This window comes from Eubalaena glacialis, chromosome 9 (assembly GCF_028564815.1).
Source record: "Eubalaena glacialis isolate mEubGla1 chromosome 9, mEubGla1.1.hap2.+ XY, whole genome shotgun sequence".
NCBI lineage: Eukaryota > Metazoa > Chordata > Mammalia > Artiodactyla > Balaenidae > Eubalaena > Eubalaena glacialis.
The window spans coordinates 11,233,821-11,259,323 of NC_083724.1; the positions used below are offsets into that span (position 1 = coordinate 11,233,821).

General features: G+C 37.2%; 1 protein-coding gene across 1 annotated transcript in view; it reads left to right on the forward strand.

Annotated features, from left to right (window-relative positions):
- Window positions 1–25,503, forward strand: part of SCAI (suppressor of cancer cell invasion) — a 127,950-nt gene that overhangs the window by 85,068 nt on the left and 17,379 nt on the right. The window contains exons 4-14 of the mRNA XM_061200969.1: window positions 563–658; window positions 1,226–1,312; window positions 2,518–2,616; window positions 10,906–11,002; window positions 12,058–12,156; window positions 12,308–12,460; window positions 14,480–14,581; window positions 15,150–15,251; window positions 15,988–16,066; window positions 17,784–17,883; window positions 19,954–20,035. Of these exons, the coding sequence (XP_061056952.1) occupies window positions 563–658; window positions 1,226–1,312; window positions 2,518–2,616; window positions 10,906–11,002; window positions 12,058–12,156; window positions 12,308–12,460; window positions 14,480–14,581; window positions 15,150–15,251; window positions 15,988–16,066; window positions 17,784–17,883; window positions 19,954–20,035 (1,096 nt within the window). The remainder of the gene's footprint in view (window positions 1–562; window positions 659–1,225; window positions 1,313–2,517; window positions 2,617–10,905; window positions 11,003–12,057; window positions 12,157–12,307; window positions 12,461–14,479; window positions 14,582–15,149; window positions 15,252–15,987; window positions 16,067–17,783; window positions 17,884–19,953; window positions 20,036–25,503) is intronic.

Consider the following 25,503-nt stretch of genomic DNA (forward strand, 5'->3'; position numbering starts at 1 on the left):
AAAGTAAAAATGCTGAACCATGTAATACCTCTTAAATCTTCTTCTCAGACATGTGGTAGATAACTTATATTTCATCGGCCAAAGCAAGTTAAATGGCCAGGCCCAAGGACAAGGATATATAGTTTCACTTATAGGGAGGGGGTAGAATAGTTGAGAACAATACCACCTGCACATCCACTTCTAGATTTATTCCCTAAAGCAATGTTTTTCCAAGTGCTGAGTTCTTAGCTGAAGACAAACATGTGGAAGTTATCTGTATATAAGTGAGTATGAATAAGAGCACCCAGAAAGAAGGGAGATAGTGCTAGAAACCTCATGGGAGAGGCATCTACAGAGGAGCCTACAAATGAGCTGTCAGAGGTAGGAGAGAAGAACAGGAAAGAATGTGTACTGGACCCCCGTAATAGAACTATTTCTGCTCCAAAAAATGTAACTTTTTTTTTTTTTTAAGGAAAGCCTGAATGCAAGTGCTTTAAATCCGTCCAGTTTTTATCATCATAAGACTCAATTTCCAAGTAGCATACGAGTTTTCAAATTAATGTATGTTTACTTGTCATTACAGAGATTTGCCACAATATGGGCAGAAGCAGTGGCAGTCTTATTTTGGAAGAACTTTTGATGTTTACACCAAACTCTGGAAGTTCCAGCAGCAGCACCGGTAAAGGATTTTTACAGTTAAAGGAGAGTGAGGGTCCATTTTTTATTAGTAACAGTTTTGACTAATATATACCACCGCAGTGCTTTTTGTCTCTTCGTGTATCTTAATATATTTCATCTTTGTGACCCAAATGAAAACAAACTGATTTTTCCCTATTTATTTAAGGTTTTCAAATGTAAGTACTATTTGATTTTTAAAGACAATATTATCTGAAATGGTGCAGATTAACTCTAACATGGATAGGCAGATTCATGGTTTCATTCTAAAAATAGATGTTGTTTTTTGGGCAAAGCTATTTGGCGGGGGGGTGTTGCTTCTAATTTTCATGCATGTAGCTCAAAGAAGTTTGTTTTTATATTTCAACTTACTTTAAATAGACATAAATGCTTTTTGAATTTAATTGAATGATTATGTTGAAATCTCATGAAAAATTCATGAATTTCAATTTATGTATTCAAAATTTCATGATGAATTCGGTGGTACTTTATCCTATTAAATTAACAGATTTGGTTATTTTTGAAATTTATAGTGTCTTATTTCTATTTTCTTATTTCCTATGTAAAACAGACAAGTCTTGGATAATCGGTATGGCTTGAAGCGGTGGCAAATAGGGGAAATTGCTTCTAAGATTGGGCAGCTATACTACCATTATTAGTAAGTGAATTGCAAATGGAAAACATAAAGCATTGTTCTGATTTAAACACAGCATGCAGAAGTATGCATCGATACATACCTGGTAGGAGGGAAAACTGAGGAGTTACAAATGAAATCCTAAAAGTTCAGATCATATTGATCAAGACAGCATTTTTAAATGACCTTCCATAATCAAAGTGACATTATTTGCTTCAGAGGCTCACCTTCCACACAGTTCGTTTGGTCAGACTCATTTGTAAACTTAAAGGAGTATGATCTTGGTTTTAGATAAAAGATAAATACTAAATGAATTATATGGTTCTTAATGGCTTCACCTGAATCTTGATACTGTACAGAGACATATCATAACTGGTATGTTTGAAGGAGTGGTTTTCAGGAGGATACCTTAAAGCTCATCCTCATATATGTCTAAAAGGTTACATGAAGTCAATAAAGATACTTTAGACTGTATCCTTAGAGCAATATCATCTATATAGTCCCACCCATGAGTCAAGGAAAGAAGAGAGCTCCTTTTAGGATCTAAATATCTCATTATCATTAAGTGATACCAGGTGTTTCATAAAAAGGCTTGGACCATTTGTAGTTTAATAGGCCAGAAAATTCCTTCCTTTCCCTGTCTTTTGGCATGCCACCCAGATTCCCATCATTAAAATCACCTTCCCTGGTAGAATATTTTCTTAAGAAATCCCTTGTAACACTACAAATGTTATTGTATGTCAACTATACTCTGACTAAAAAAAAAACCAGAAATGTTAAACAGAAAATCCAACTCCCCAGCATCCTATGAAGATTAATATGGATTAGTCCATTTCTGAGTCCTCTGAGAAAAAACTAAAGAAATGAGCCAAAGGGCAAATTACTATATGAATTTGGGGAAGGTCATGAAAGACCTGGTCCCAGGTGGAAAGATTTAACTGAGTGGAAGGCTGTTTGGAGAGGCCCTTCGAAGAATGAGAATAATGTGTACTCTGGGTTGCCATCAAAAAAGGCTTGGGAGCAGCGGGAAGGTGTTTTTTTTTTATTATCGTTACTCTTCTTTTTATACATTTTAAGGGTGATATGATTATTGCTTTGCTGATTCAAATTTAGGATAGTCATTCCCATCCCCTGGAGTAGAGGAAGAGAGGAATAATGGAACAAGTATTTATCATGGTGAAGAGTTTGAGACCCTGTCAAATGTAAAGAGTTTCTTTTTCTTCTCACAGCCTGCGCACATCTGAGACCAGCTATCTGAATGAGGCTTTCTCCTTCTATTCTGCAATCAGACAGAGATCATATTATTCTCAAGTCAATAAAGAGGACAGGTATGCACCTACCATTTTCAGAAAGAAGAAGATAAGGCACTCAGCATTTTTAGTCTGTGGAAATTATGCAGAAAATCACACATTTTTTAATAACTTTAATTCATATAATGGGCTTTATTGAGTGCCTGCTATATACTAGACCTTCTTAAGCATATGGAGATGTGTTACCTAAAAACAATAAATATTACAGATGTTGTAACAGATGTCACAGTACCAGGGTAGAGTCAGAGCACAAAGGAAGGGTGGATTATTTCTTTATGAGAGATTGGGGTCACACAAAGTTTCATAGAAAAGAAACAACTCCAAAATGAGGCTTAGCTGATACCTTTGTTCTGTTTAGCCTGTGTCATCTTAGTTCGTATACATTCAAAACCCTGTTGACAACTGTCATATAGGACTAAAGAAAAGGCTGTAATGCTGTTTGAATTTTCTTTTATAAATCCAATACTATTTTGCAGTTGTGTAGCTCCACTGTTAGGGAAAAAAAAAATCATGTAGAAGTTATTCAACCCCAATAGTAATCTGTTGAGCACTTATTATGTATCTGGCAGTGTGGTCAATGCTAGGGTGAGAGAAGGAAAATGAAAAGAAGCCGGACAAGTGTACTCTTTCCCTTTTAATATTTATTTATTTTTATTTCTTTATTTTCTTTATTTTTTTGACTGTGTCAGGTCTTAGTTTCAGCACGCGGGATCTTCATTGAGGCAAGCGGGATCTTTCATTGTGGTGTGCAAGCTCTTCTTGTGGCACGCGGGCTTCTCTCTAGTTGTGGCATGCGGGTTCCAGGGCGTGTGGGCTCTGTAATTGTGGTGCGCGGGCTCCAGAGCACATGGGCTCTGTAGTTCGCAGTATGCGGGCTCTCTTGTTGAGACGCATGAGCTCAGTAGTTGTGGCACGGGCTCAGTTGCCCCACGGCACGTGGGATCTTAATTCCCCAGAACAGGGATCGAACCCGTGTCCCCTGCAGTGGAAGGTGGATTCTTTACCACTGGACCACCAGGGAAATCCCTCTCTTTTCCTTTTAGATGATTACCTTTTCATGGGTGTCCCAGACATATTTGGAGTACAGGTAGATTCCAGATGAGAAAGTAATTATTGAAGAAATCAGGGATCTGCTGGAGAATCTTTATTGCTAGCATTCCAGGAATTGTTGGAATATCTGAAAGTTCTTTCTACTCTCAGCAACAGAACTCACAGTTGTTATATAAGTGGAAAGATTATATTCTCTTAGAAATAGAAGAAAACATAGTTTTTACCTATTTTTCTAGAGAACACTTTGTGGTTGGCTACCATAAGCTTTCCAGCTAAATAGCAACATTTTGGGGAAAGTCCCACTCTTGTAAATCCCCTTCATTCCCTTGCAAATCTTGTTCAAACTTGTCTAGAGGAGATTGCTTGAAACAAGTAAGGTGTGTGGATGCCGAAGTCTACATTTTTCCCCCAAGTCTTTTTGGCCTTACTTCCTCCTTCTATCAGGAGGTTCCATCAATTACTATCCTTTCAGATTTTCCTATGGTTTGCTTCAGATACTTTCACTATAGATGTATTTCCTCCAACTCCCCTTTTTTTGCGTTCATGTTGTACAATTTGTCTGAATTCTTGGTGAGATAAATTATATCCCTAAAAAAATGCAAAAGGGCTATGTAACACTTTATGAGTATGAAAAATACATGTAAGCAAAGAACTATTTTAAGCAATAGTAAAATACCTTATGTAATTCACTTTTCCGCATTTTCTAATTTGCCAAAAGGGAAATTGGCCTTAGGTCCCTTGGCTTAAAACCCAACAGTCTGACTTACTAAAATCATTTTCTACCCTAATAGCAAACACCACATATGAATTGTTTTCCTGTGCTGCCTCCTAGAGCAGGGTAGACGAACAGAGGTGGGATTATTTGGAACCAGGATGACAAAATCTCTTGCCTTAGGCCACTAACTTAGCATCAAAGGACAGTCCAGTCTGTGAAATCTTGACCTTGTTCCCTGTACCTTAGGAAGGATTTTGTTCAGTTGGTAAGTTGTTTGTTTCTCAGTTCATCAAGGGCAAGGGGGCCAGTCAAGGTAGCAGTTGGCAGCAGCTGCTAAAATCAACAGCTGGTAGATTAAAACTGAGTAAGAAAGTATTCCACAATTTCACAGTAGCTTTAAAAAGCAAAAATCTCTCCTCCAAAGGCCAGGTTCTCTCTGCATTGTCTCAGTACCTAAGGATTGTGTCAAAGCCAGGAGGAATGGTATGTTCCAGCAATTACCAAGGTGACTGCCTATCACCAAAAATACACAACTCTCAGCATGTCTCAATTCCGTGGCCCATCTTGTTTAGCAGAGGAGACAATAGCACATAATCACTTGTCCTAGAAGCTGCAAACCCCGATGGTTGTAAATGACTAAGGCTGAGTCTGGTCAGAGTTAGACACTGAGAAGGTGAAGTTTCCAAGCACACAGAGGCTGGGGGGAGATATTTCAGTCAGCCACCCGGAAAAAACAGTTTCTCAGGCAGATGTGTCAAGAGTCGGCATCTTACAAGTAGTGGTCCTAACAGGTTGGACGAGGCGGCAATTCTGGAGTGCCAGAAGAACTTTGCCAAAGAGAATCATGTCACCTCTAGTGGTGACAGTACTGAAGTTTTTACTTTTTATTTTCTTAATTTATTTATTTTATTTATTTTATTTTTGGCTGCATTGGGTCTTCGTTGCTGCGCACGGGCTTTCTCTAGTTGCGGTGAGCAGGGCTACTCTTCGTTGTGGTGCGCAGGCTTCTCATTGCAGTGGCTTCTCCTGTTGCGGAGCACGGGCTCTAGGCGCGCGGGCTTCGGTAGTTGTGGCTTGCGGGTTCTAGACTACAGGCTCAGTAGTTGTGGCACAGGCTTAGTTGCTCTGTGGCATGTGGGATCTTCCCGGACCAGGGCTCGAACGCATGTCCCCTGCATTGCCAGGCGGATTCTTTTTGTTTGTTTGTTTGTGTGTTAGTTTCTGCTCTATAACAAAGTGAATCAGCTATACATATACATATATCCCCATATCTCCTCCCTCTTGCGTGTCCCTCCCACCCTCCCTATCCCACCCCTCTAGGTGGTCACAAAGCACCGAGTTGATCTCCCTGTGCTACACGGCTGCTTCTCACTAGCTATCTATTTTACATTTGGTAGTATTTATAAGTCCATGCCACTCTCTCACTTTGTCCCAGCTTACCCTTCCCCCTCCCTGTGTCCTCAAGTCCATTCTCTACATCTGCGTCTTTATTCCTGTCCTGCACCTAGGTTCTTCAGAACCTTTTTTTTTTTTTTTTTGATTCCATATATATGTGTTAGCATATGGTATACGTTTTTCTCTTTCTGACTTACTTCACTCTGTATGACAGACTCTACGTCCATCCACCTCACTACAAATAACTCAATTTTGTTTCTTTTTATGGCTGAGTAATATTCCATTGTATATATGTGCCACATCTTCTTTATCCATTCATCTGTTGATGGACACTTAGGTTGCTTCCAAGTCCTGGCTATTGTAAATAGAGCTCGCAGGCTAATTCTTAACCACTGTGCCACCAGGGAAGCCCTGAAGTTTTTAATAGTGGAAAATGTGAATCTAAACTTGAAGACCTTGACGCCTCCCAGTCGTGAGCTTCACAGGATGACTTCTTCTGCAGCAGGCAGAAGGCTATGGGTCATCATTCAGGTTTTCAGGCTTGATAGGATAGTCTCTCGTGTATGAGTGGATAGCAATTCAACACAGTGGTTTCCAAAATAGAATGCCTCTACTCACTTCTGTATGTATATTTAATACAGGGATCTGCAAACTATGGCCTGGTTTTGTACTGTCTGGTAGCTTAGAATCCTTTATACGTTTTTAAAGGGTTGTGACAAAAGAAAAGTTAAATATGCTATAGACACCATATTTGGCCTGCAATACCTAAAATATTTACTGTCTGGCCATTTACAGAAAGTTTGCCAATCCCTGGTTCAGTATATGTTCATGTAGTCTGTGTTACATGATTGTATAATTTATCATATAGATTCATAACCTGTTTTTTCCTCAAAAAATTAATGGAATTGTCTTATTAATATTTTAAGTATGAATTGACATCAACCTCCTACAAATTTTCCTTCCGTTTTTAATTCCACTTCTGACAGTGTGTCAGCCTAGATGATCTAAAATCGTGTCTTCAAAACACCTAGAAGTACTGGCTAAAAAAGAGCAACCATTGCGGGACTTCCCTGGTGGTGCAGCGGTTAAGAATCCAGCTGCCAGTGCAGGGGACATGGGTTTAATCCCTGGTCTGGGAAGATCCCACATGCCACAGAGCAACTAAGCCTGTGTGTTACAACTACTGAAGCCCGTGTGCCTAGAGCCCGTGCTCCGCAACAAAGAGTAGCCACCACAATGAGAAGCCTGTGCACTGCAGCAAAGAGTGGCCCCTGCTCGCCGCAACTAGAGAAAGCCCACGCACAGCAACAAAGACCCAATGCAGCCAAAAATAAATAAATAAAATAAATAAATTTGGGGCTTCCCTCATGGCGCAGTGGTTGAGAATCCGCCTGCCAGTGCAGGGGACACGGGTTCCATCCCTGGTCCGGGAAGATCCTGCATGCTGTGGAGCAGCTAAGGCCGTGCGCCACAACTACTGAGCCTGCGCTCTAGAGCCCGCGAGCCCCAACTACTGAGCCCGTGTGGAACAGCTCCTGAAGCCCGCGCACCTATAGCCTGTGCTCTGCAACAGGAGAAGCCACCACAATGAGAAGCCCGTGTACTGCAACGAAGAGTAGCCCCGGCTCGCTGCAACCAGAGAAAAGCCTGTGTGCAGCAGTGAAGACCCAACGCAGCCAGAAACAATAAATAAATAAAATAAAAAAATAAAAATAAATAAAAAATTTAAAATAAGTAAATTTATTTAATAAAAAAGGATCAACCATCCCTTTAAATGGAAAGCTTAGCTGTCAAGAATGTGAGGGAAATCCCCAGGTCATTAACCCTCTGACCAGTGCTATGACAGCCTTGCAGGGGCATGGTTGGTTTTGGTGACATAAAGGAACTTCTAAGGATTTCTTCAGGAAGAGGAAAATTGAAACTAAAAGGAAGGGATGATATACAAGGATTCATGAGAAAAAATTATCCCCTGGCTTCCTAAAAAAGCATGGACTTTATAAGACAGTAATCATTGTAATAATGGCTAATTGAGGTTATTAAGATAAAATGGGGCCAAATCCTGGAAAACAACATGAAAGAAGGGAGAAAATAAAGAATTCAACCATACTAATAAGATCCATTTATTGTTCAGAGGAAGCTTAGAGTAAGTAAAGTTTGCTTATTAAAATATTAAGAAAAAAAAATATATATTTTTTTAAAACAATCAGATGTTTTTATTTATTTATTTATTTATGGCTGTGTTGGGTCTTCGTTTCTGTGCGAGGGCTTTCTCTAGTTTTGGCAAGCGGGGGCCACTCTTCATCGCGATGCACGGGCCTCTCACTATCGCGGCATCTCCCGCTGCGGAGCACAGGCTCCAGACGCGCAGGCTCAGTAGTTGTGGCTCACGGGCCCAGTTGCTCCGCGGCATGTGGGATCTTCCCAGACCAGGGCTCGAACCCGTGTCCCCTGCATTGGCAGGCAGATTCTCAACCACTGCGCCACCAGGAAAGCCCAAGAAAAATATTTTTAAAGAACATAAGGAGAAGGTGTAAATTCAAAACAGGTAGAAGGGGGAGGAAAGTGAATTATGATCATTCCAGTAAAAAGTACGAAAGGAATATATATGAAGAAAGGTATAATTATAGCACGAAATAATAAAGTAGAAACAAGTCCAAGTACATTGGTAATCATAGTCAATGAAAGTGATCTAAACTTCCTAGGGAAAAGTCAGAGATTATCAGTATGCCTTTTTAAGAAAAATTCAGTAATATACTATCTACAAGAGGTCCTCCAAAGATATAAGGTACATAGGAAAAGACAAATGAGACAGATACTAAGGGGAAGAAATGCTGCTCTATTTATGTATACATTATTTATATTTAAGGCAGAAAATATTATTAAGGATGGAGCTTTACTTCATAATGATAAAAGGAACAACTCAGGAAAATAAAAAAATTCTAAACTTGTATATGCCCAGTAATGTAGCATAATAATAAACAAAGCAAAAAATGGCATATTTTCAGGGAGAAATTGATAAATGGTCACATGTATTGTACATGGAGATTTTTAATATAACATTTAATAATTTTGTGTCAAGAAAATAAGCAACTGTAAGATTTGAGCAACATAATTGAAAACTTGTTCTAATGTGCATGAAAGTGCATACAACAATAAGCGAATGCACATAATTTTCAAGCTTATATGAAACTTTTGTGAAGTTGACTTATATTTGCCACAAAAAAAGTTTCAATAATTTTTCAAGTATACATTGTCTAACCGTGGTGCAATTCCATTAAAAATTAAGAACGAGACATAGTTTAAAAAAATCATTATGTTAATCAGTAGACACATTTCTAAATAATTCATGGGTCAAAGAGGAATTTAAAAAATTTTTATTATGGAAAATGCGAAACATATACAAAAAAATATTGTTATAAGGTTATTATATTTGTAATGCAGGGTGTGGAAAACAGGAAATAGAAATTGGAAATGTCCGGTTTGAATTGATAAGGGATAAATATATATATGTATTTTTGGCTACACCGTGAGACTTGAGGGATATTAGTTCCCCGACCAGGGATCGAATGCAGGCCCTCAGCAGTGAGAGCTCGGAGTCCTAACCACTGGACCGCCAGGGAAATCCAGATAAGGGATAAGTATTAAGGGTCAGGTGTGAAGAGGTGTAATATAGATTGTAAATAGCCTTTAATAAGTTAAGGACGTGTGTTGCTATTCCTAGCAATCACGAAAAGAACAGTAATGAAGGAGTATAAGTAAGAAGCTGATAGAGGGTATAAAATAGAATACTAAAATGTATTTGATTAGCTGAAAAGAAAGCAAGGAGGGAGCAGTAGAGGACCACAAACACAGAAGGGGCAAGTAGAAAACAAATAGCAGGGTGAGAGTTGCAAACTCAGCCAAGGCAACAGTAAGGCTAAATGTAAATGGTCTGAGTTCCTGAGTATACACGGCAGAGATTGTCAAAGTGGATAAAAAAGCAAGGCCTAACTATATACTGTCTACAAAAGATGCATTACAATGAAAAGACACAGGTACTTGAAAGTAGAGGGATAGAAAAAGAATGGCATACAAATAGTAAGCATAAGAAAACTGGCTTGATTGTATTAACGTTAGAAAAATAAGATTTCAAAACAAAGACTGATCTTCCTAGAACTCTTTTTGCCTCATATTTTCCTGACTTTGTCTTCTCATCTTTTTTTAATTTAAAAAATTTATTTATTTATTTATTTATTTATTTATTTATTTATGGCTGCGTTGGGCCTTCGTTGCTGCGCACAGGCTTTCTCTAGTTGTGGCGAGCAGGGGCTACTCTTCATTGTGGTGCATGGGCTTCTCATTGCAGTGGCTTCTCTTGTTGCAGAGCACAAGCTCTAGGCGCGGGCTTCAGTATCTGTGGCACATGGGCTCAGTAGTTGGGGCTCGCGGGCTGTAGAGCGCAGGCTCAGTAGTTGTGGCGCACGGGCTTTGTTGCTCCGCAGCATGTGGGATCTTCCAGGACCAGGGCTCGAACCCATGTTCCCTGCATTGGCAGGAGGATTCTTAACCACTGCGCCACCAGGGAAGCCATCATCTTCCTTATAATCTTTTTTTTTTTTTAATTTTTTTTATTGGGGTATAGTTGTTTTACAATGTTGTGTTAGTTTCTACTGTAACGTCTTCCTTATAGTCTTAACTTAAACATTACTCTCGTTAAGACGCCTTCTCTCACCCAAGATCCTGTCCTGTGGGCTCAAATTGTAATCATTGTAATATTTTGTAATATTACATCATTGTAATATTTATTCCACTATTTTAAGTATTTATCCGTCTCCTCTACATTTTAAATACTTTTCTGTCTGTAAGATCTGTGAGGGAAGGGACTGTGTCTATAGTTTTTTTTTTAAATCATTCTAATCTAGTACTTAGTATAGTGCCTGATGCATCTAAGTTTCAATAGATACTTGTTGAATGAATTAATATATGAATGAACAATGTAATGAACCATTGAGTAAGAAATGTGTTAAAAGACTATAGGTTATATGAAGCAATGTTTATAACTGTGCAAAATAGTATCAAAAGAGTTTAAAAAGCTATCAGAAAGTTAGAAAAATCAAAAAGCATATTTTTTTAAATCTCATGAATAATTTTCCATTTATCTACCATAGACCTGAGTTGGTAGTTAAGAAGCTACGATACTATGCAAGATTTATAGTAGTTTGTCTTCTTCTCAACAAAATGGATGTTGTAAAGGATCTGGTGAAGGTAAATGTACTTTAAAATAATTAAAATCCTAATCTCTCATTGTCTATGGATAATTTTGTTTTTTAAAAATAGATTTAAGGTTAAAATAATTTTGATATATCTAAATCATTACAACTTTGAGAGTATGGTAACTTCTGACAAGGGTAATGATAAAAAATTTTTCCAGCTCTTCATATTTCAAATACACCAGAGATAATTGTCTTAATTTCTTACTTTTGTCCCCTCAGCTTATTTTACATTTCATCACCCATCAGTGAATGGTTGGCAAATGCAAACAAAAGTTAAAATATTTGGTTTAAGAAAATAATTGAAAAGTTAGGTCAAGAAAAATGTTTTACAAAGGTGTGAATGAGTTTTGATTTTTCCTCCCTTTAGTATGTCTGCATCACTCTGTCCTTCATTAACTCAGGTAATTAAGAGTTAACTGCATTCTAGATTCACTTAATATCTGTAATTATTGCATGCTATGTTCTGGTTACACTCTGTATTCAGTTAGTGGTTTCAATGGCATACTTCTTGATTTTTTGGTGCTCAAGTATAACATGCTAGTTTTGGGGTTTTTTTTTTATTGAAGTATAGTTAATTTACAGTATTGTGTTATTTTCAGGTGTACAGCAAAGTGATTCAGTATAACGTGCTAGTTTTGACAAGCCTTCTTCCTCCATCCCCAGTTACTAATAAGATTATTTCCAAAAGAAATAGTATGATATAAAGACAAAGAATTTATATTCATTTTTTTTTATGTTAAAATTTTGGGGGTTTCCCTTTAAGAGTTTCCTATTACTAAAGTCATTGCTGATGTAGCACTGAGTAGGTATGGGTCACTGTGGATTTCTATGAAGATCTTATTGATGTGTTATCATTTTGGAGTTTTTGATTTTGAAGCAAGCCCATGTAATTTTCACTCTTTGTTTTGGTTATAACTGGGACCGTATATTGATAATAATCAAACTTCTTAACTGTATCAGTTTCTGTCAGGAGTATGGTACAATATACAATCTACTTTTACGGGTTTTTTTCTATAACCATTTCTCTTCATGATATTGTAAAATCAGGAACTCTCGGATGAAATTGAAGATTATACTCACCGCTTTAATACTGAAGATCAAGTGGAATGGAACCTGGTGCTTCAAGAAGTAGCAGCTTTCATTGAGGTCAGTTCTTGACAAGAAAGGTTGTCATAATTATGTATGTAAACGCATACGTGGTATACTTTTTTATTGTGTGTATATGTCAAAAAGAAGGAATAACTTCTTATATTGACATTTTGTCTTGGCCATCAACCACTTACTGCTTTTTCTCCAGGCAGACCCTGTGATGGTATTAAATGATGATAATACCATTGTTATCACGTCTAATCGCCTTGCTGAAACAGGAGCCCCATTGCTGGAACAGGGCATGATTGTGGGACAGTTGTCTCTGGCTGATGCACTCATTATTGGTAATTGTAATAACCAGGTAAAGAATTGTGAAGGAATTATGCTTAAAATTCACTTTGAAAAATAGTACTTTTGATTGTTACAGAATTATTTCCTTGTAAATATCCTAACATCCATTTGCTAGGAAATAGTTAATTAAATTATACTGTGTCTATATATGGACTGTACTACAAACATGTAAATGGTTTAGAAAGAATTTTTAATCACAGAAGAAGATACTTATGATATGGCAAGTGAAAATAATATGGACCTATGTAAACAGAATTATTTTATTATATATGTTAAAATGTCTACGTATAATACATATATGCACAAGAAAAAGACAAGGAAGAAATTTACCAATATCATAAAAGATTTATCTCTAAAAAATTTAGCAAAATTTTAAGTGATTTTTATTTTCTTCCTTACAACTTTCTAAATCTGTATATTACCTTTACAATCAGGCAAAAATGGGGGAGGAGTTATTTTTAAGTACATTTGTCAAAAGCAGATTTCAAATATTTTTTCATGACAGAATAGTCCCATGACGATGAGGATTTAAGGTACTAGAAATGTAATTTACTGAAAATTATGGGATATTGGAAAAGTCACCAGTGGATACACTTTTCTATATGTATTACTTACACAAGTTTTAATTTTGGATCCTTCCCTTACATCTATCATTTTTGTTGTTGTTAACTTCTTATAATTCTCCAATTTTGGATTTTAAAGCTTTAATTTGCAAATTTCTAAATTAAAACATTTTAATTTAAATTAAAACCTTGCCTACATGAAGTTCTGTAGAAGTATTATTCAAAATAGAAAAGGAGGGGACTTCCCTGGTGGTCCAGTGGTAAAGAATCCGCCTTACAATGCAGAGGACACGGGTTCGATCCCTAGTCGGGGAACTAAGATCCCACATGCCACAGAGCAACTAAGCCCCGCGCGCCAAAACGACTGAGCTCGCGTGCCTCAACGAGAGAGCCTGTGTGCCGGAAACTACAGAGCCCACGTGCCCTGGAACCCGCGCGCCACAACTAGAGAAGAGAAAACCTGCACATCACAGCTAGAGAGAAACCCGCACACTGCAGTGAAGAGCCTGCATGCCACAACTGAGACCCGACACAGCCAAAAATAAATAAAAAATAAGTCGTTAAAAACAAAACAAAAAAACAAAATAGAAAAGGATACAGTCTTTTCTCTTTTTCTTTTTTTTTGCCATGCCACGTGGCTTGTGGGGTCTTAGTTCCCCAACCCGGGACTGAACCCAGGGCCCCAACAGTCAGAGCGCCAAGTCCTAACCACTGGACCTCCAGGCAATTCTCAGGATTCAATCTTAAACATTATGTAGTGCCAAAATGTAATGAAGTAATTTTAAAATGGGCCATAGTCATATTTCAGCCTGGTTGTTTTGCCAAAAATTAACATGTTTTATGGGATCTAATATAGGTCTCTGGGGCTTCCCTGGTGGCGCAGTGGTTGAGAATCTGCCTGCCAATGCAGGGGACACGGGTTCGAGCCCTGGTCTGGGAAGATCCCACATGCCGCGAAGCAACTGGGCCCATGAGCCACAGTTACTGAGCCTGCGTGTCTGGAGCCTGTGCTCCACAACAAGAGAGGCCGCGATAGTGAGAGGCCCGTGCACCGCGATGAAGAGTGGCCCGCGCTTGCCACAACTAGAAGAAAGCCCTCGCACAGAAACGAAGACCCAACACAGCCATATAAATAAATAAATAAATAAAAATTAATGTAGGTCTCTGTGTTTACGTGACTACCTTTTGTTTTTAAAAATACCTGTGGAAATTGATGGATTGATAGAAGTATTGATAGATGGAGCGAGACGTGATGAAGCAAATATAGAAAAATGTTAATGTTATAGGATCTAGCTATTGAGCATAAGGGTGTCACTGTACAATTTTTTTAACTTTCTGTCTTTTGAAATTTTTTGGAATAAAATATCCAATGTCATCAGGTACACATGAAAGTCAAGAGTAACAATATGATTAAACACTTCAAGGTCTGCGTACTGCATTAACGGTCAGGTTTGTTTTCCTTGCAGGTTAAGTTCAGTGAACTAACTGTTGACATGTTCCGGATGTTACAAGCCCTGGAAAGGGAGCCAATGAATTTAGCTTCCCAGATGAATAAACCAGGAATGCAGGTGATCTTCTCCCTACACCTGCAATTTGCTGCTTCTGCTCTTCATGGAATGCTATTATTCAACGAATGCCATGAGTGTGAATAAAGAATTCTCCTGATGAGACACAGGAGAAATAGATAAGCATAATGCTAATAAAAAAAGATATTTAATGAAGAGGATAGTAAAAATAGGCATCGATAATTCATATGTCAAGTACAGTTTGTATAGTCATCCGTCTGTATCCACGGGGGATTGGTTCCAGGACCCCCGTGGATACCCAAACCCGCAGATGCTCAAGTCCCTTATATAAAGTGGCATAGTGTTTACATACAGCCTATGCACATCCTCTCGTATACTTTGAATCATTTCTAGATTACTTATAACATCTAATAGAATGTAAATTATATGTAAATAGTTCTAAATACAATGTAAATGTTATGTAAATAGTTGCTGGTGCACAGCAATTTCAAGTTTTGCTTTTTGGAACTTTCTGGAATTTTTTTTCTAAATATTTTTGATCCGTGGTTGGGTGAATCCATGGATGCAGAGGACCGACTGTATGTGCATTGTTTTCTGTGTGTAAACATAGGAATCAGCTGACAAGCCTACCAGGCGAGAAAACCCCCACAAGTACCTGCTCTACAAACCAACGTTCAGCCAACTATACACATTCTTAGCAGCATCTTTTAAGGTATCTATCATCCAGTACTTTTTAGTATATGGCGAAAGTGTGCCTTAAATGGAATCTGAGAGTCAGTCTTCTCTTTGAATGTTTGAGTCAAGAATTTAGGAAAAATATGAAAATGAAAACTGCCTTAGAATATCCTAATCATAGCTATTTTTGGAATGGAAATTGCTTATTATTTTATGAATGTTCCCTACCATTAATTAACGAGAATATTGACTATCATTCTCCTTCCTCCGGGTTTTTCTTGCTAAACTGCTTTAGGCATAATAGTCAATGCAGAACTGAAAAACAGGAGCAGATTTTATAGGCGTGTTCTATGAATAGAATAGCCACCTGAATGGTGGCTCTGGGAAACATTTTGGTCGTCTGAAAGAACCATGAGTAGGGAGTTCCTCTCAGTTTACAGAGAAAGGCACGGATGGAAGTTTGTCTTTTAGACCTATAGTCAGGATCTTTACTTCTCCATTTTAAGTTTTCCAGAGAAAGTTCTTTAAATGATGGGGTTTTGAAGCAGAGATTGTCTTCAAAACTTTTGGCAATGGTTATAGGTTAATAATGAATCTTTGCTGTCTAGACAGTTATAAGTTGGAACTAGCAAGAGTGACTTTTCTCTTGGAGGAGACCATTATATGTTAAATTAGGTTCTTGTTTTCCCTACAACTTTAAAATGTCATGAACTTTCAATAAAACAGTTGTTTTCTGTTTGTCGTTTTGTATATGTGATTTTCTTTAATTTCAGGAGCTGCCTGCCAATAGTGTGCTTCTGATTTACCTGTCAGCCACTGGCGTTTTCCCCACAGGTCGTTCTGATAGTGAAGGTACAATAAAGGAATGCTCCCTGTCGTGAGCAGGGCTTGAATTCTCTTTATTTTCTACAAGGCGATGGCCCATAGCCCACAGACAATCTCAAGCTTTCTAGAGAGGCTCCCAAATTTGAAACCTGGTCTATTTGCTGAATCGGCAATCTTGTAGATACCCCAGTCTGTTTTACTTGCTGAAATATTATACGGTGAAGTTTAAAAAAATCAGCAAATTCACATACTACATGCATGCCTCTCTAACAGATTTGCTAAAAGCAAACACATATATGTGCATGGAATAACCAAGCCTAATTATCTGCTTCACATCGTTGAATTTTTCTGAGCCTTCAGTGTGTTAGGGAATCTGGTCAGCGGTTTCACTGTGGCTGAAAGTCTTGTAGAAATCAGTGCACTTTTGTAACTGTGAAAGTTCAAGTCCTTGACATGATTTTATTCTGTGTCCTTTCTTTGGTTTTATGGATTCAATCTGTAGAATATTGGGATGCTATTTTAGAATAAAAACTTGAAGCTGTCTAGAACATGTGAGTCCAGAATATATGAAATTGGTTGAAATAGATGAGTAGCTTGGATGTAAACAAGGCAATTAAATCTTTACCTGGACAAGAAAAAATTGTTCTTAACATCCTTAACATTTTCCTCCTCATTTGTTTGTTGAAATTTGCATTCCTTTATACAATGCATGTCCCTGCCATCTTGCTTGCATGACCTACAGATCCTCTTAAAGTGTTAAAATGAAAACAAAACAAGATAAATCTCTCTTCATTGCAGTGATTTTTTTAAGGGATAAAATATAACACGATTAAAAGTGATGCAAAATCATAAATACTTTAATTTTTTGGTGATAAAGTTAGTACTTTTATTTATAAATAATTATTTCCATATCTTATACACTATTGAATCAGATTTTCTGGGCCCCGCCTAATGTATTGATCTCTTGTTTTACTTTTTTCAAAGTACAGTAGTTACTAACTGAATGGTCCTTTGAGAGAGATTATTCCTAACATCCCACAGTTGCTGTTCCATTTACACAAGAGTTTAACTAACTGATAGGACCAGTGGGAAAAGGCTAATTCCCAAACCAGAATTACAGTGGTTGATGTAATAATAATGATAATGGATTTTTTCCTACACTGGTATTTGGTAATTCTTTTCTTTTCTTTTTCTTTTTTTAATTTTTTTAAAATTAAAAAAAAATTTTTTTTAAATTCTTTTCTTAAAAATGCAGTTTTTATCAGTGAGAATTTTCAAGTTCCATTCAAAAATTTCCCTACATTTTATAATTAGTGGTCCTCTTAAAATTATATTTAAGAAATTATTAGGACTTCATTCTGCAACTTTCTTACTTAAATAATTTTGTTGAACTTGAGATTTTAATTTTGCTTGAAATGAGAAGATCATTTTGAACATCCCAGATCTCCATCTCTTTTTTACCCAGAATAATGGGATGCAGTAGATTCTTGTTTTGTTTCTCATTATAATCTGAAGAACTGATGAAGATGGTCAGATGATCTTTTAAAATATTGGAACAGGCAACATGCTGAAATCATTTAAATGCTACGTTAAACTAAAATGTTAAATTTTCAATTAATAAAAATGTTTTGTAATTATCTTCCACTTGTATCAATGAAAGATTCACCCAACACCTTTGTGTTTGAACATCAGATCAATGCTACTCTCCAATTGAAATCTAGGATTCTTCCCTTTCTTTTTATAGGTCCTTATGATTTTGGAGGGGTACTTACTAATAGTAACCGGGATATTATAAATGGAGATGCCATCCACAAACGAAATCAGTCCCACAAGGAAATGCACTGGTATGTATTATAAAAATTATAGTTCTCTCTTATAAAATATTAAGTAAAATGGAATGTTCCCTTAGACTGCTATTCATAACACTTATTTGGATTCCAGCAATATCTCAGGCTCTGACTATCTTAGGCAATTAGAATTGTTGGTTAATATTTATTTTACAATTTTTTATTGAGTATGTATTATATGTCAGGAACTATTCAATCACTGGAGATCTGTTCATTCAAGTTGGAGGAGACAATAAATATATACATAAATAATAAGTCAGGACATGATGCATGTTAATATCAAAATAAGCTTTTTTAAAATTAATTAATTTTATTTTTGGCTGTGTTGGGTCTTTGTTGCTGCGCGCGGGCTTTTCTCTAGTTGCGGCGAGCGGGGGCTACTCTTTGTTGCGGTGCATGGGCTTCTCATTGCGGTGGCTTCTCTTGTTGCGGAGCACGGGCTCTAGGTGTGCGGGCTTCAGTAGTTGTAGCGCACGGGCTTAGTTGCACCGCGGCATGTGGGATCTTCCCGGACCAGGGCTTGAACCCATGTCCCCTGCATTGGCAGGTGGATTCTTAACCACTGTGCCACCAGGGAAGCCCAATATAAGCTTTTTAATATAAGGTTCTGTTGGTGTGATATAGCAAAAATGAAGTTAGCTGTATGATTTCAAGGAGATTTCATCCATGAAAGTTTGCTCAGTGCATTCACTGGTCGGGCCGTTATGGGCTCTAAAATTTCCCTAGCTGAGAGAGAGCAGTCTCATTATAGAGGAAACTGGACTTGCTTGAAACTGCATTTCTAATAGCACTTTACATAAAAACATAACTCTTCATATTAAAGAGTGGGGAAGGGAGGGCAGAGAGGGAAATGTTTCAAATTATATGTATAATAGCTAACGGTCCCCCAAGCCATGTGTTGGCGCTGTAGTTGACCATAGTTGTAAATGATTTATATCAGAAAAACCTGTATTTGAAATATATTGGGGTTTGATGATATTGCTCATTGACAACATCATTTTGTATATTTACATTTACATTTACATTAATATTTGTAAACTACCCACGTTGTCCACCAACCATGGGAAAGAGCATGCACACCAAAATCGCGACCTTAAGCAGTGGCTCTCAAATGCATGTTACTGGGGCTTCCCTGGTGGCGCAGTGGTTGAGAATCTGCCTGCCAATGCAGGGGACACAGGTTCGAGCCCTGGTCTGGGAAGATCCCACATGCCACGGAGCAACTAGGCCCGTGAGCCACAACTACTGAGCCTGCGCGTCTGGAGCCTGTGCTCCGCAACAAGAGAGGCTGCGATAGTGAGAGGCCCGCGCACCGCAATGAAGAGTGGCCCCCGCTTGCTGCAGCTAGAGAAAGCCCTTGCACAGAAACGAAGACCCGACACAGCCAAAAATAAAAAATATAAAAAAATAAATTAATTAAAATAAGATTAAAAAAATAATTATTAAAAAAAAAAATGCATGTTACTGGACTTTAGCCTTCTGTGGGCCAGTGAATCTGTATCTTTAACAAGCACCCCAGCTGATTCTGATGCACATGTCCAGAGGAAATGTACATAATAGAAGGGGAGCCCCTGCTTATTGTCTGCAATATTAAGATATAGCTTAAAATAATAAAAATCTTTAAAATGGATATAGATTTTGAAAGACTCATTGAAATAGAAATCTGGTTGTGTTATTACATCTTGTTTTCAGAACATGTTCTTAGGAGGAACTTTTAAATACTAAGTAAGTCCCTAAATGCTGACTTCTGAGATTTTCATGTGTGTTTATTAATCCATCTTTAAATATATTAATATATATATTAAATATATAGACTTCTCTTTAGCTTGAATATTCTTGAATAATAATTATGTCCGAATTTTTTTTTTCCAAATAAAACTATTAACTTGTCTACCCCAGTAAATACAGACTTTTTTGGTCTTTTGCTTAATTAATCTTTGTTTTTCTCCCAGTGCTATGACAAAAAGGAGATGTGAGCAGACCAAACTGATGAATAAGATTTCTGAGACTTGGCTGATAGAGTTATATAGTCATTCATTGTTACTGTTGTTGTTGTTGTTTTCCCAGCCTTCATCCTGGAGATCTCTATCCCTTCACAAGGAAGCCCCTGTTCATCATTGTGGATTCGTCCAATAGTGTTGCGTATAAGGTGAGTTCTATGAGCGCTATTGCATGTTAGACACTATGGCACCACCCTGAGGTAACCAATCTGAACATGTGCCTTTTTATTTTGCTTTATTTTATTTAATTTTACACAGTTTGTATTTAGTCTTTCTTTTCTTTTGAGGTTGTGCATGCTAGTCAGGATCTGGTGCTATGAATAGAAACAAGAAGAAAACGCATGAATGGACACTCAGTGGAAAATAATAAATCCTCCTGCAGGAAAAAAAATTCAAGATTTCCAAGATCACTGGTGGGAGGTTTATTTTTGTTATATAACCCAGAATAGTTTTCTTTTATAGAGGTTGAAGTATATGGGAACATTTTATTTTCTAGTTTTCAAACTTTTTCCCCTCTATACACTGAGCTACTATAGTTTAAGTGGAATTTCCATGTTATAGAGTTATAGTCATTGAATATCAACACAAATTGTTTTAGATGCACTTATTATTGTTTTTTTTAATTTGTGACAATAAGTAAAAAAAGATGACCCTGAATTCTGAAATAAGTAACAGGGACTTAATGTGAAAATCCTTTCTTTTATATTTTGCTATTGAAGCAATGGTTTTCAATGATTGTATAAAGAATGGCAGCAGTGAGACACTTTAAAGTTGGACATTAGAATTCAAACAATAGTAATATACAGGAAAATGAAAACAGAATTTTTGGAGCCCTTTGTATGTGGTTGGAATATTTCATTAGTGGACAGTATGCTCAGAAATATGCTGGAAACACAGATCTGCCAATTAAAATTATTTCTGTTGTGGGTGTTCATATAATTAGATGGGGAAGCAAACGTTAATAGGTTTATTTCAGGAGAGCAATAGAAATGTCTGGTAGCCAAAAAAGCTGACCCCAAGCATATTTTTCCATCTAATTTTCATGCTTAGTTTCACTTTTTAAAGTCGGAATTCCAAGAGCGTCAATCCCACCCTACATTGTTCAGCATGTTTCCTGCTACCCATTTTGTCAAGTTTAACGTTACAACTTTTGATTTTTAGGAAAACTAGCTATGTACTCTCTTAAATTGTGAGTGTGCTGTTGTCATTTTTAATCTTTTTGAGAGGGTGGGAGGCTGCTGAAGGAAAAGGTTTATTGGCTGCCCCATTTAAACATATGAAATCAGAAGAGTCCAGGCATTTTGTGTCTTCACAGAATTCAAAAAAAGCATTCTGTGCCTTTGTCGATGAAAAGGAAACTTTTGCTACAGTTTAACGATGTAACAGAATGTGTTGATGCACGGTAAGCAAGTGTATTGCTTACTGTGATCTAGCATGCATTGAAAGTATTTTCACAATCTATTAATTTCTCTCAATTTAATTGGACGTTATTTGATACCATCTTTTATAATCTCAAGAATATCATTTATGTTATGTACCTGCTATTTCCAGAGTGTCGTTTGGATGTAGAATGCGTATTGGATGATGATTTTGAAAAACCACCATTGTGCACAATTGGAATTATGTCTCATGATTTAATTCTAAATTTCAATGTCCCAACACCCAGGATAACAGTGGAATAATAGAAAGATTTCTGTGTGTGTTTGGTGTTGATGGCACATGCAGTATCACTCCTCTAAAAAATTAAATTGTCAAGAACATTCTGATCTTTAGAAATGAAATGGGGAGCCCATATGCAGTAGGCAAATAAGAGCATGACGTAGACTAATTTGGTCTTTTAAAAAACTAGTTAATGCCTCTGAATCAAGTGTGCAGTTCTCTGTGTTAACATATGAAAGTGTCTGACATTTACTTTTCCCACAAAGCACGTAAAAATTCTTAAACTATCATTTTGCAAGTTTCTAATGAAAAAGAACTGGGTGACATGTATCATTTCTTCAGTACATACTTTGTTATATCCATTTCATCCATATGAATGTTTTATGAACATATATGTGTTTTCTAAATGTTTCTTCATGTAAATACAAACACTTCATGTTATTTCTTCATTTCAGTATTACTTTTTAATTTTTATGAAAGTAACTCATGCATATAGTTGAAAGCTGTAGTTCTCTTTCTGTGCATCAGAAACATTCAGAGCCCTCTTCAAAACCACTTGTACCTGGGTCCCAACTCCTGTGATTCTAATTTGCTTGGCCTGGGGTGGGTCTCAGGTACCAGCATAATTCCCTTGTGTGGTCAGGGTGAGATCTACTCAACCAAGTTCCACCAGGAGTTACTAACAACAGCAGTCTCCCACTCTCATGCCCTACCCCTGTTTGCCTCTTCCCAGAGGCTACCATTTACATCTTTTTTAGTTAATTATTTTGGTATTTAACCATTATTTTTCTAAATCACATGCTGGTATTGATATTTCTTGATTCTTCAGTTTTAAGCAGCATGTATTGATATCCCATTATGGAAGAAAAATTTAGCTCTCTTTCCCCTTCCTATCCCCATTTCATATTCATACCTTTTATAAACTTTTATCCACACAATAGACATATCATAATTTTGATTCACTGAATATTTAGTGCTTATATTATTATGACTATACAATGCTTTTAACATCTAAGCCACGTAGTAAACTTTTTCTTTTCTATGCAACTTTCTGCTTTTCCTGGAGCAAATAATGTTATCTTGCTCCTTGTTTTTTTTTCTGAACTTATCACAAATTCAACCCCAAGCTCCTCACCAATTGCTTAATCTTCTTTCAGGTTGTTCAGATGCATCATTCTCTTAATTTTATCTTTGGGATGAATTCTCTCCCAAAGCCTCTGGACTGGTGCCCTCTACATGTACTGCACAGCTCTCCTCCTCGAATCTCTTTTCATTATTATTCTGGGAATTCTTCATCTCTCTTCTATATTGGAATCCTTGTTTCCTGAATCCTATGTCTTCCTCTTGGACACTGTCATTTACTCTCTCATTTTGGTTTATTCTCTCATTTTACTGTAGCATCTCCAGCAAAATGGAGCTTTCTGAGAAAGGGTGAATATGAGGTAAAATATTTGAAGTCTTGCACTTCTGCAAATGTTTTTGATTTACCATCACACTTAAATGGTGGTTTTGGTATTGATTAGAAATTATTTCCCTTCAAAATTTGGAAGGCATTGTTCCATTGCTTTCTAGCTTCCAGTATTTCTTAAGAGGTACAAAGCATTCTAATTCTGAGTTCTTTCGTGTGACTTGTTTTCAGTCCCTGGAAATATATAGGATCTTCTCTTTGTCTCCAGTGTTTTTCAGCTTCTTAAATTAACAGAGTGCCCTGGTCTGGGTTTACTTTTAACCATGGTACTTGGCATGTACTTAGTGAGTCCTTTCAATCTGGAAACTCTGCTCATTTTCTTGAGTTGTTTCAGTGGTTTCCTCCCTTCCATTTTCTCTGTTCTTTCTTTGGAGAATTTTTGTCATTCATATATTGGACCTCCTGGTCTAGTCCTCTGATTTTTTTGCCCTTTATTTTCCATCTTCCAGTCTTTTTGCTCTGTAGGAAATTCCCTTGCCTTTATCTTCTAACCCTTTTATTGAGCTTTTCATTTGTTCTCTAGATGTTTCTTTCACAAAGATACAGATGTATCTGTGTGTATGTAAAACATATATACATACACATATATAATTGGTTTTTATCCTGGTTGAAATATCTTCTCTTCCTTTTGAGAATGTCAGTGATCATTTTAAAAATTCTCCCTGCATGGTGTCTCTTTCCTCCATTATGGTTTGTTTCTGGTGTTTTTCCTGAATATGTCATTTTAGAGACTCATAATTTTTCCTTTCTGCTCAGATATAAGAGTGGAAGCTAGCAAAATGGTTGGAATCTCTGAGGTTGTGGGTAGGGCTTGTCACAGTGAGCTGCTCAGTATGGCGATCTAGCTGGGCCATTTAGTTGGGTAATCTCTGATGTCAGTGTCTTTAGGTCTTTGTGGTCTAGTCATATTCACTGGAGCAAGCTCAGCTGTTCTGCCCAGAATGTAAAGGTCTATCAGCATTATGCTATGTTTTTCCTGAAGTCCATGTGTTTTTGTTTTTGTTTTTTAATATAAATTTATTTATTTATTATTTATTTTTGGCTGTGTTGGGTCTTCGTTGCTGCATGCGGGCTTTCTCTAGTTGCGGCGAGCAGGGGCTACTCTTTGTTGCGGTGTGCAGGCTTCTCATTGCAGGGGCTTCTCTTGTTGTGGAGCACAGGCTCTAGATGCTCAGGCTTCAGTAGTTGTGGCGCACGGGCTTAGTTGCTCCACGGCATGTGGGATCTTCCCGGACCAGGGCTCGAACCCGTGTCCCCTGCATTGGCAGGTGGATTCTTAACCACTGCACCACCAGGGAAGTCCCCCGTGTGTGTTTATATCTGCATATACATGTACCTTTATGTACCCAGTGCTTCATACTTAAAAGATTCTCAATAAATATATGTTGAATGATTAAATGAAGGTAGTCACCATTATCCTTATTTTATAGTTGCGGTAACTGCTCTTGGAGGTTAAGTATCTTGCCTAATTGATTCCAGCAGTCTTTCTCATTCCAAAGCCCAAGCTGTTTCTACATTTAGAAAAAGAGGAGCTTTTTGTGCTAGTCTGAGCCTCATTTCAGAAGAGAGGAATTGAAATGCCGAGATCTGTAACATAACAAGTATGGCTCACATTTTGGCTCTCAAATTTCCATCAGGGAATAGGCTTTATCTGTAGTAATGTAGTACTAGTGGGGTTAAAAAAAACACAAACCTGTCATTTTGGGGAACACTTCTTTGAATTCTGCTTTTTTTTTCTTTGTAAGAAGAAAATCCTTTGAGTATTTAATTATTTATGACAGAGATGGATCCCTGCCAGTAAACATGACTTACACATTTGTCAAAACAGTCATATTTATCTAAACAGCCTTGTCCTAAAGTGTTTGACTGATGACTGTAGGTTGCTGTGGTCTATGAAGGCATTCACCTTCATAACAAGATTACCTAAGAGCTCTTCTGACAGTCAGCCTCACTCACTCCATTTCCTTCTTGCTACTTTGAAAGACCATCTCTTTGTTTTTGGCGTTCTGCAGTTATCTAGGTTTTGTTTCTTTATATTTAACCTATTGGGAGTTGCTGGACTTCTTGAATCTGTAGGTTAGAGATTTTCATTATTGCTGGAAAATTCTCAGCCATTATCTCTTCAAATCTTGGCTGTGCTGCAGATCCTCTCTCATCTCTTTCTGGAACTCTGATTTTACATACATCATTCTCATTGTGTCTTCCATGTCTCTTGACCTCTCTTCTATATTTTCCATCTTTTTGTTTCTCTGGCTGAGATTTGGATAATTTCTTCTGATCTGGCTTTCAGTTCACAAATTCTTTTCTTCAGCTGTGACTAACTCGTTATTAAACCCATTTATTGAGTTTTATATTAGTTGTGGTATTTTTCATTTCAGGAAGTTCTGTTTGGTTCTTTTTCAAATAATTCATTGCCCTTTTTATAGTTCCCTATTTTCTGTTTTCAAGTTTGTTCTTTATTTCTTTAAACTTAATAAGCATACTTACTGT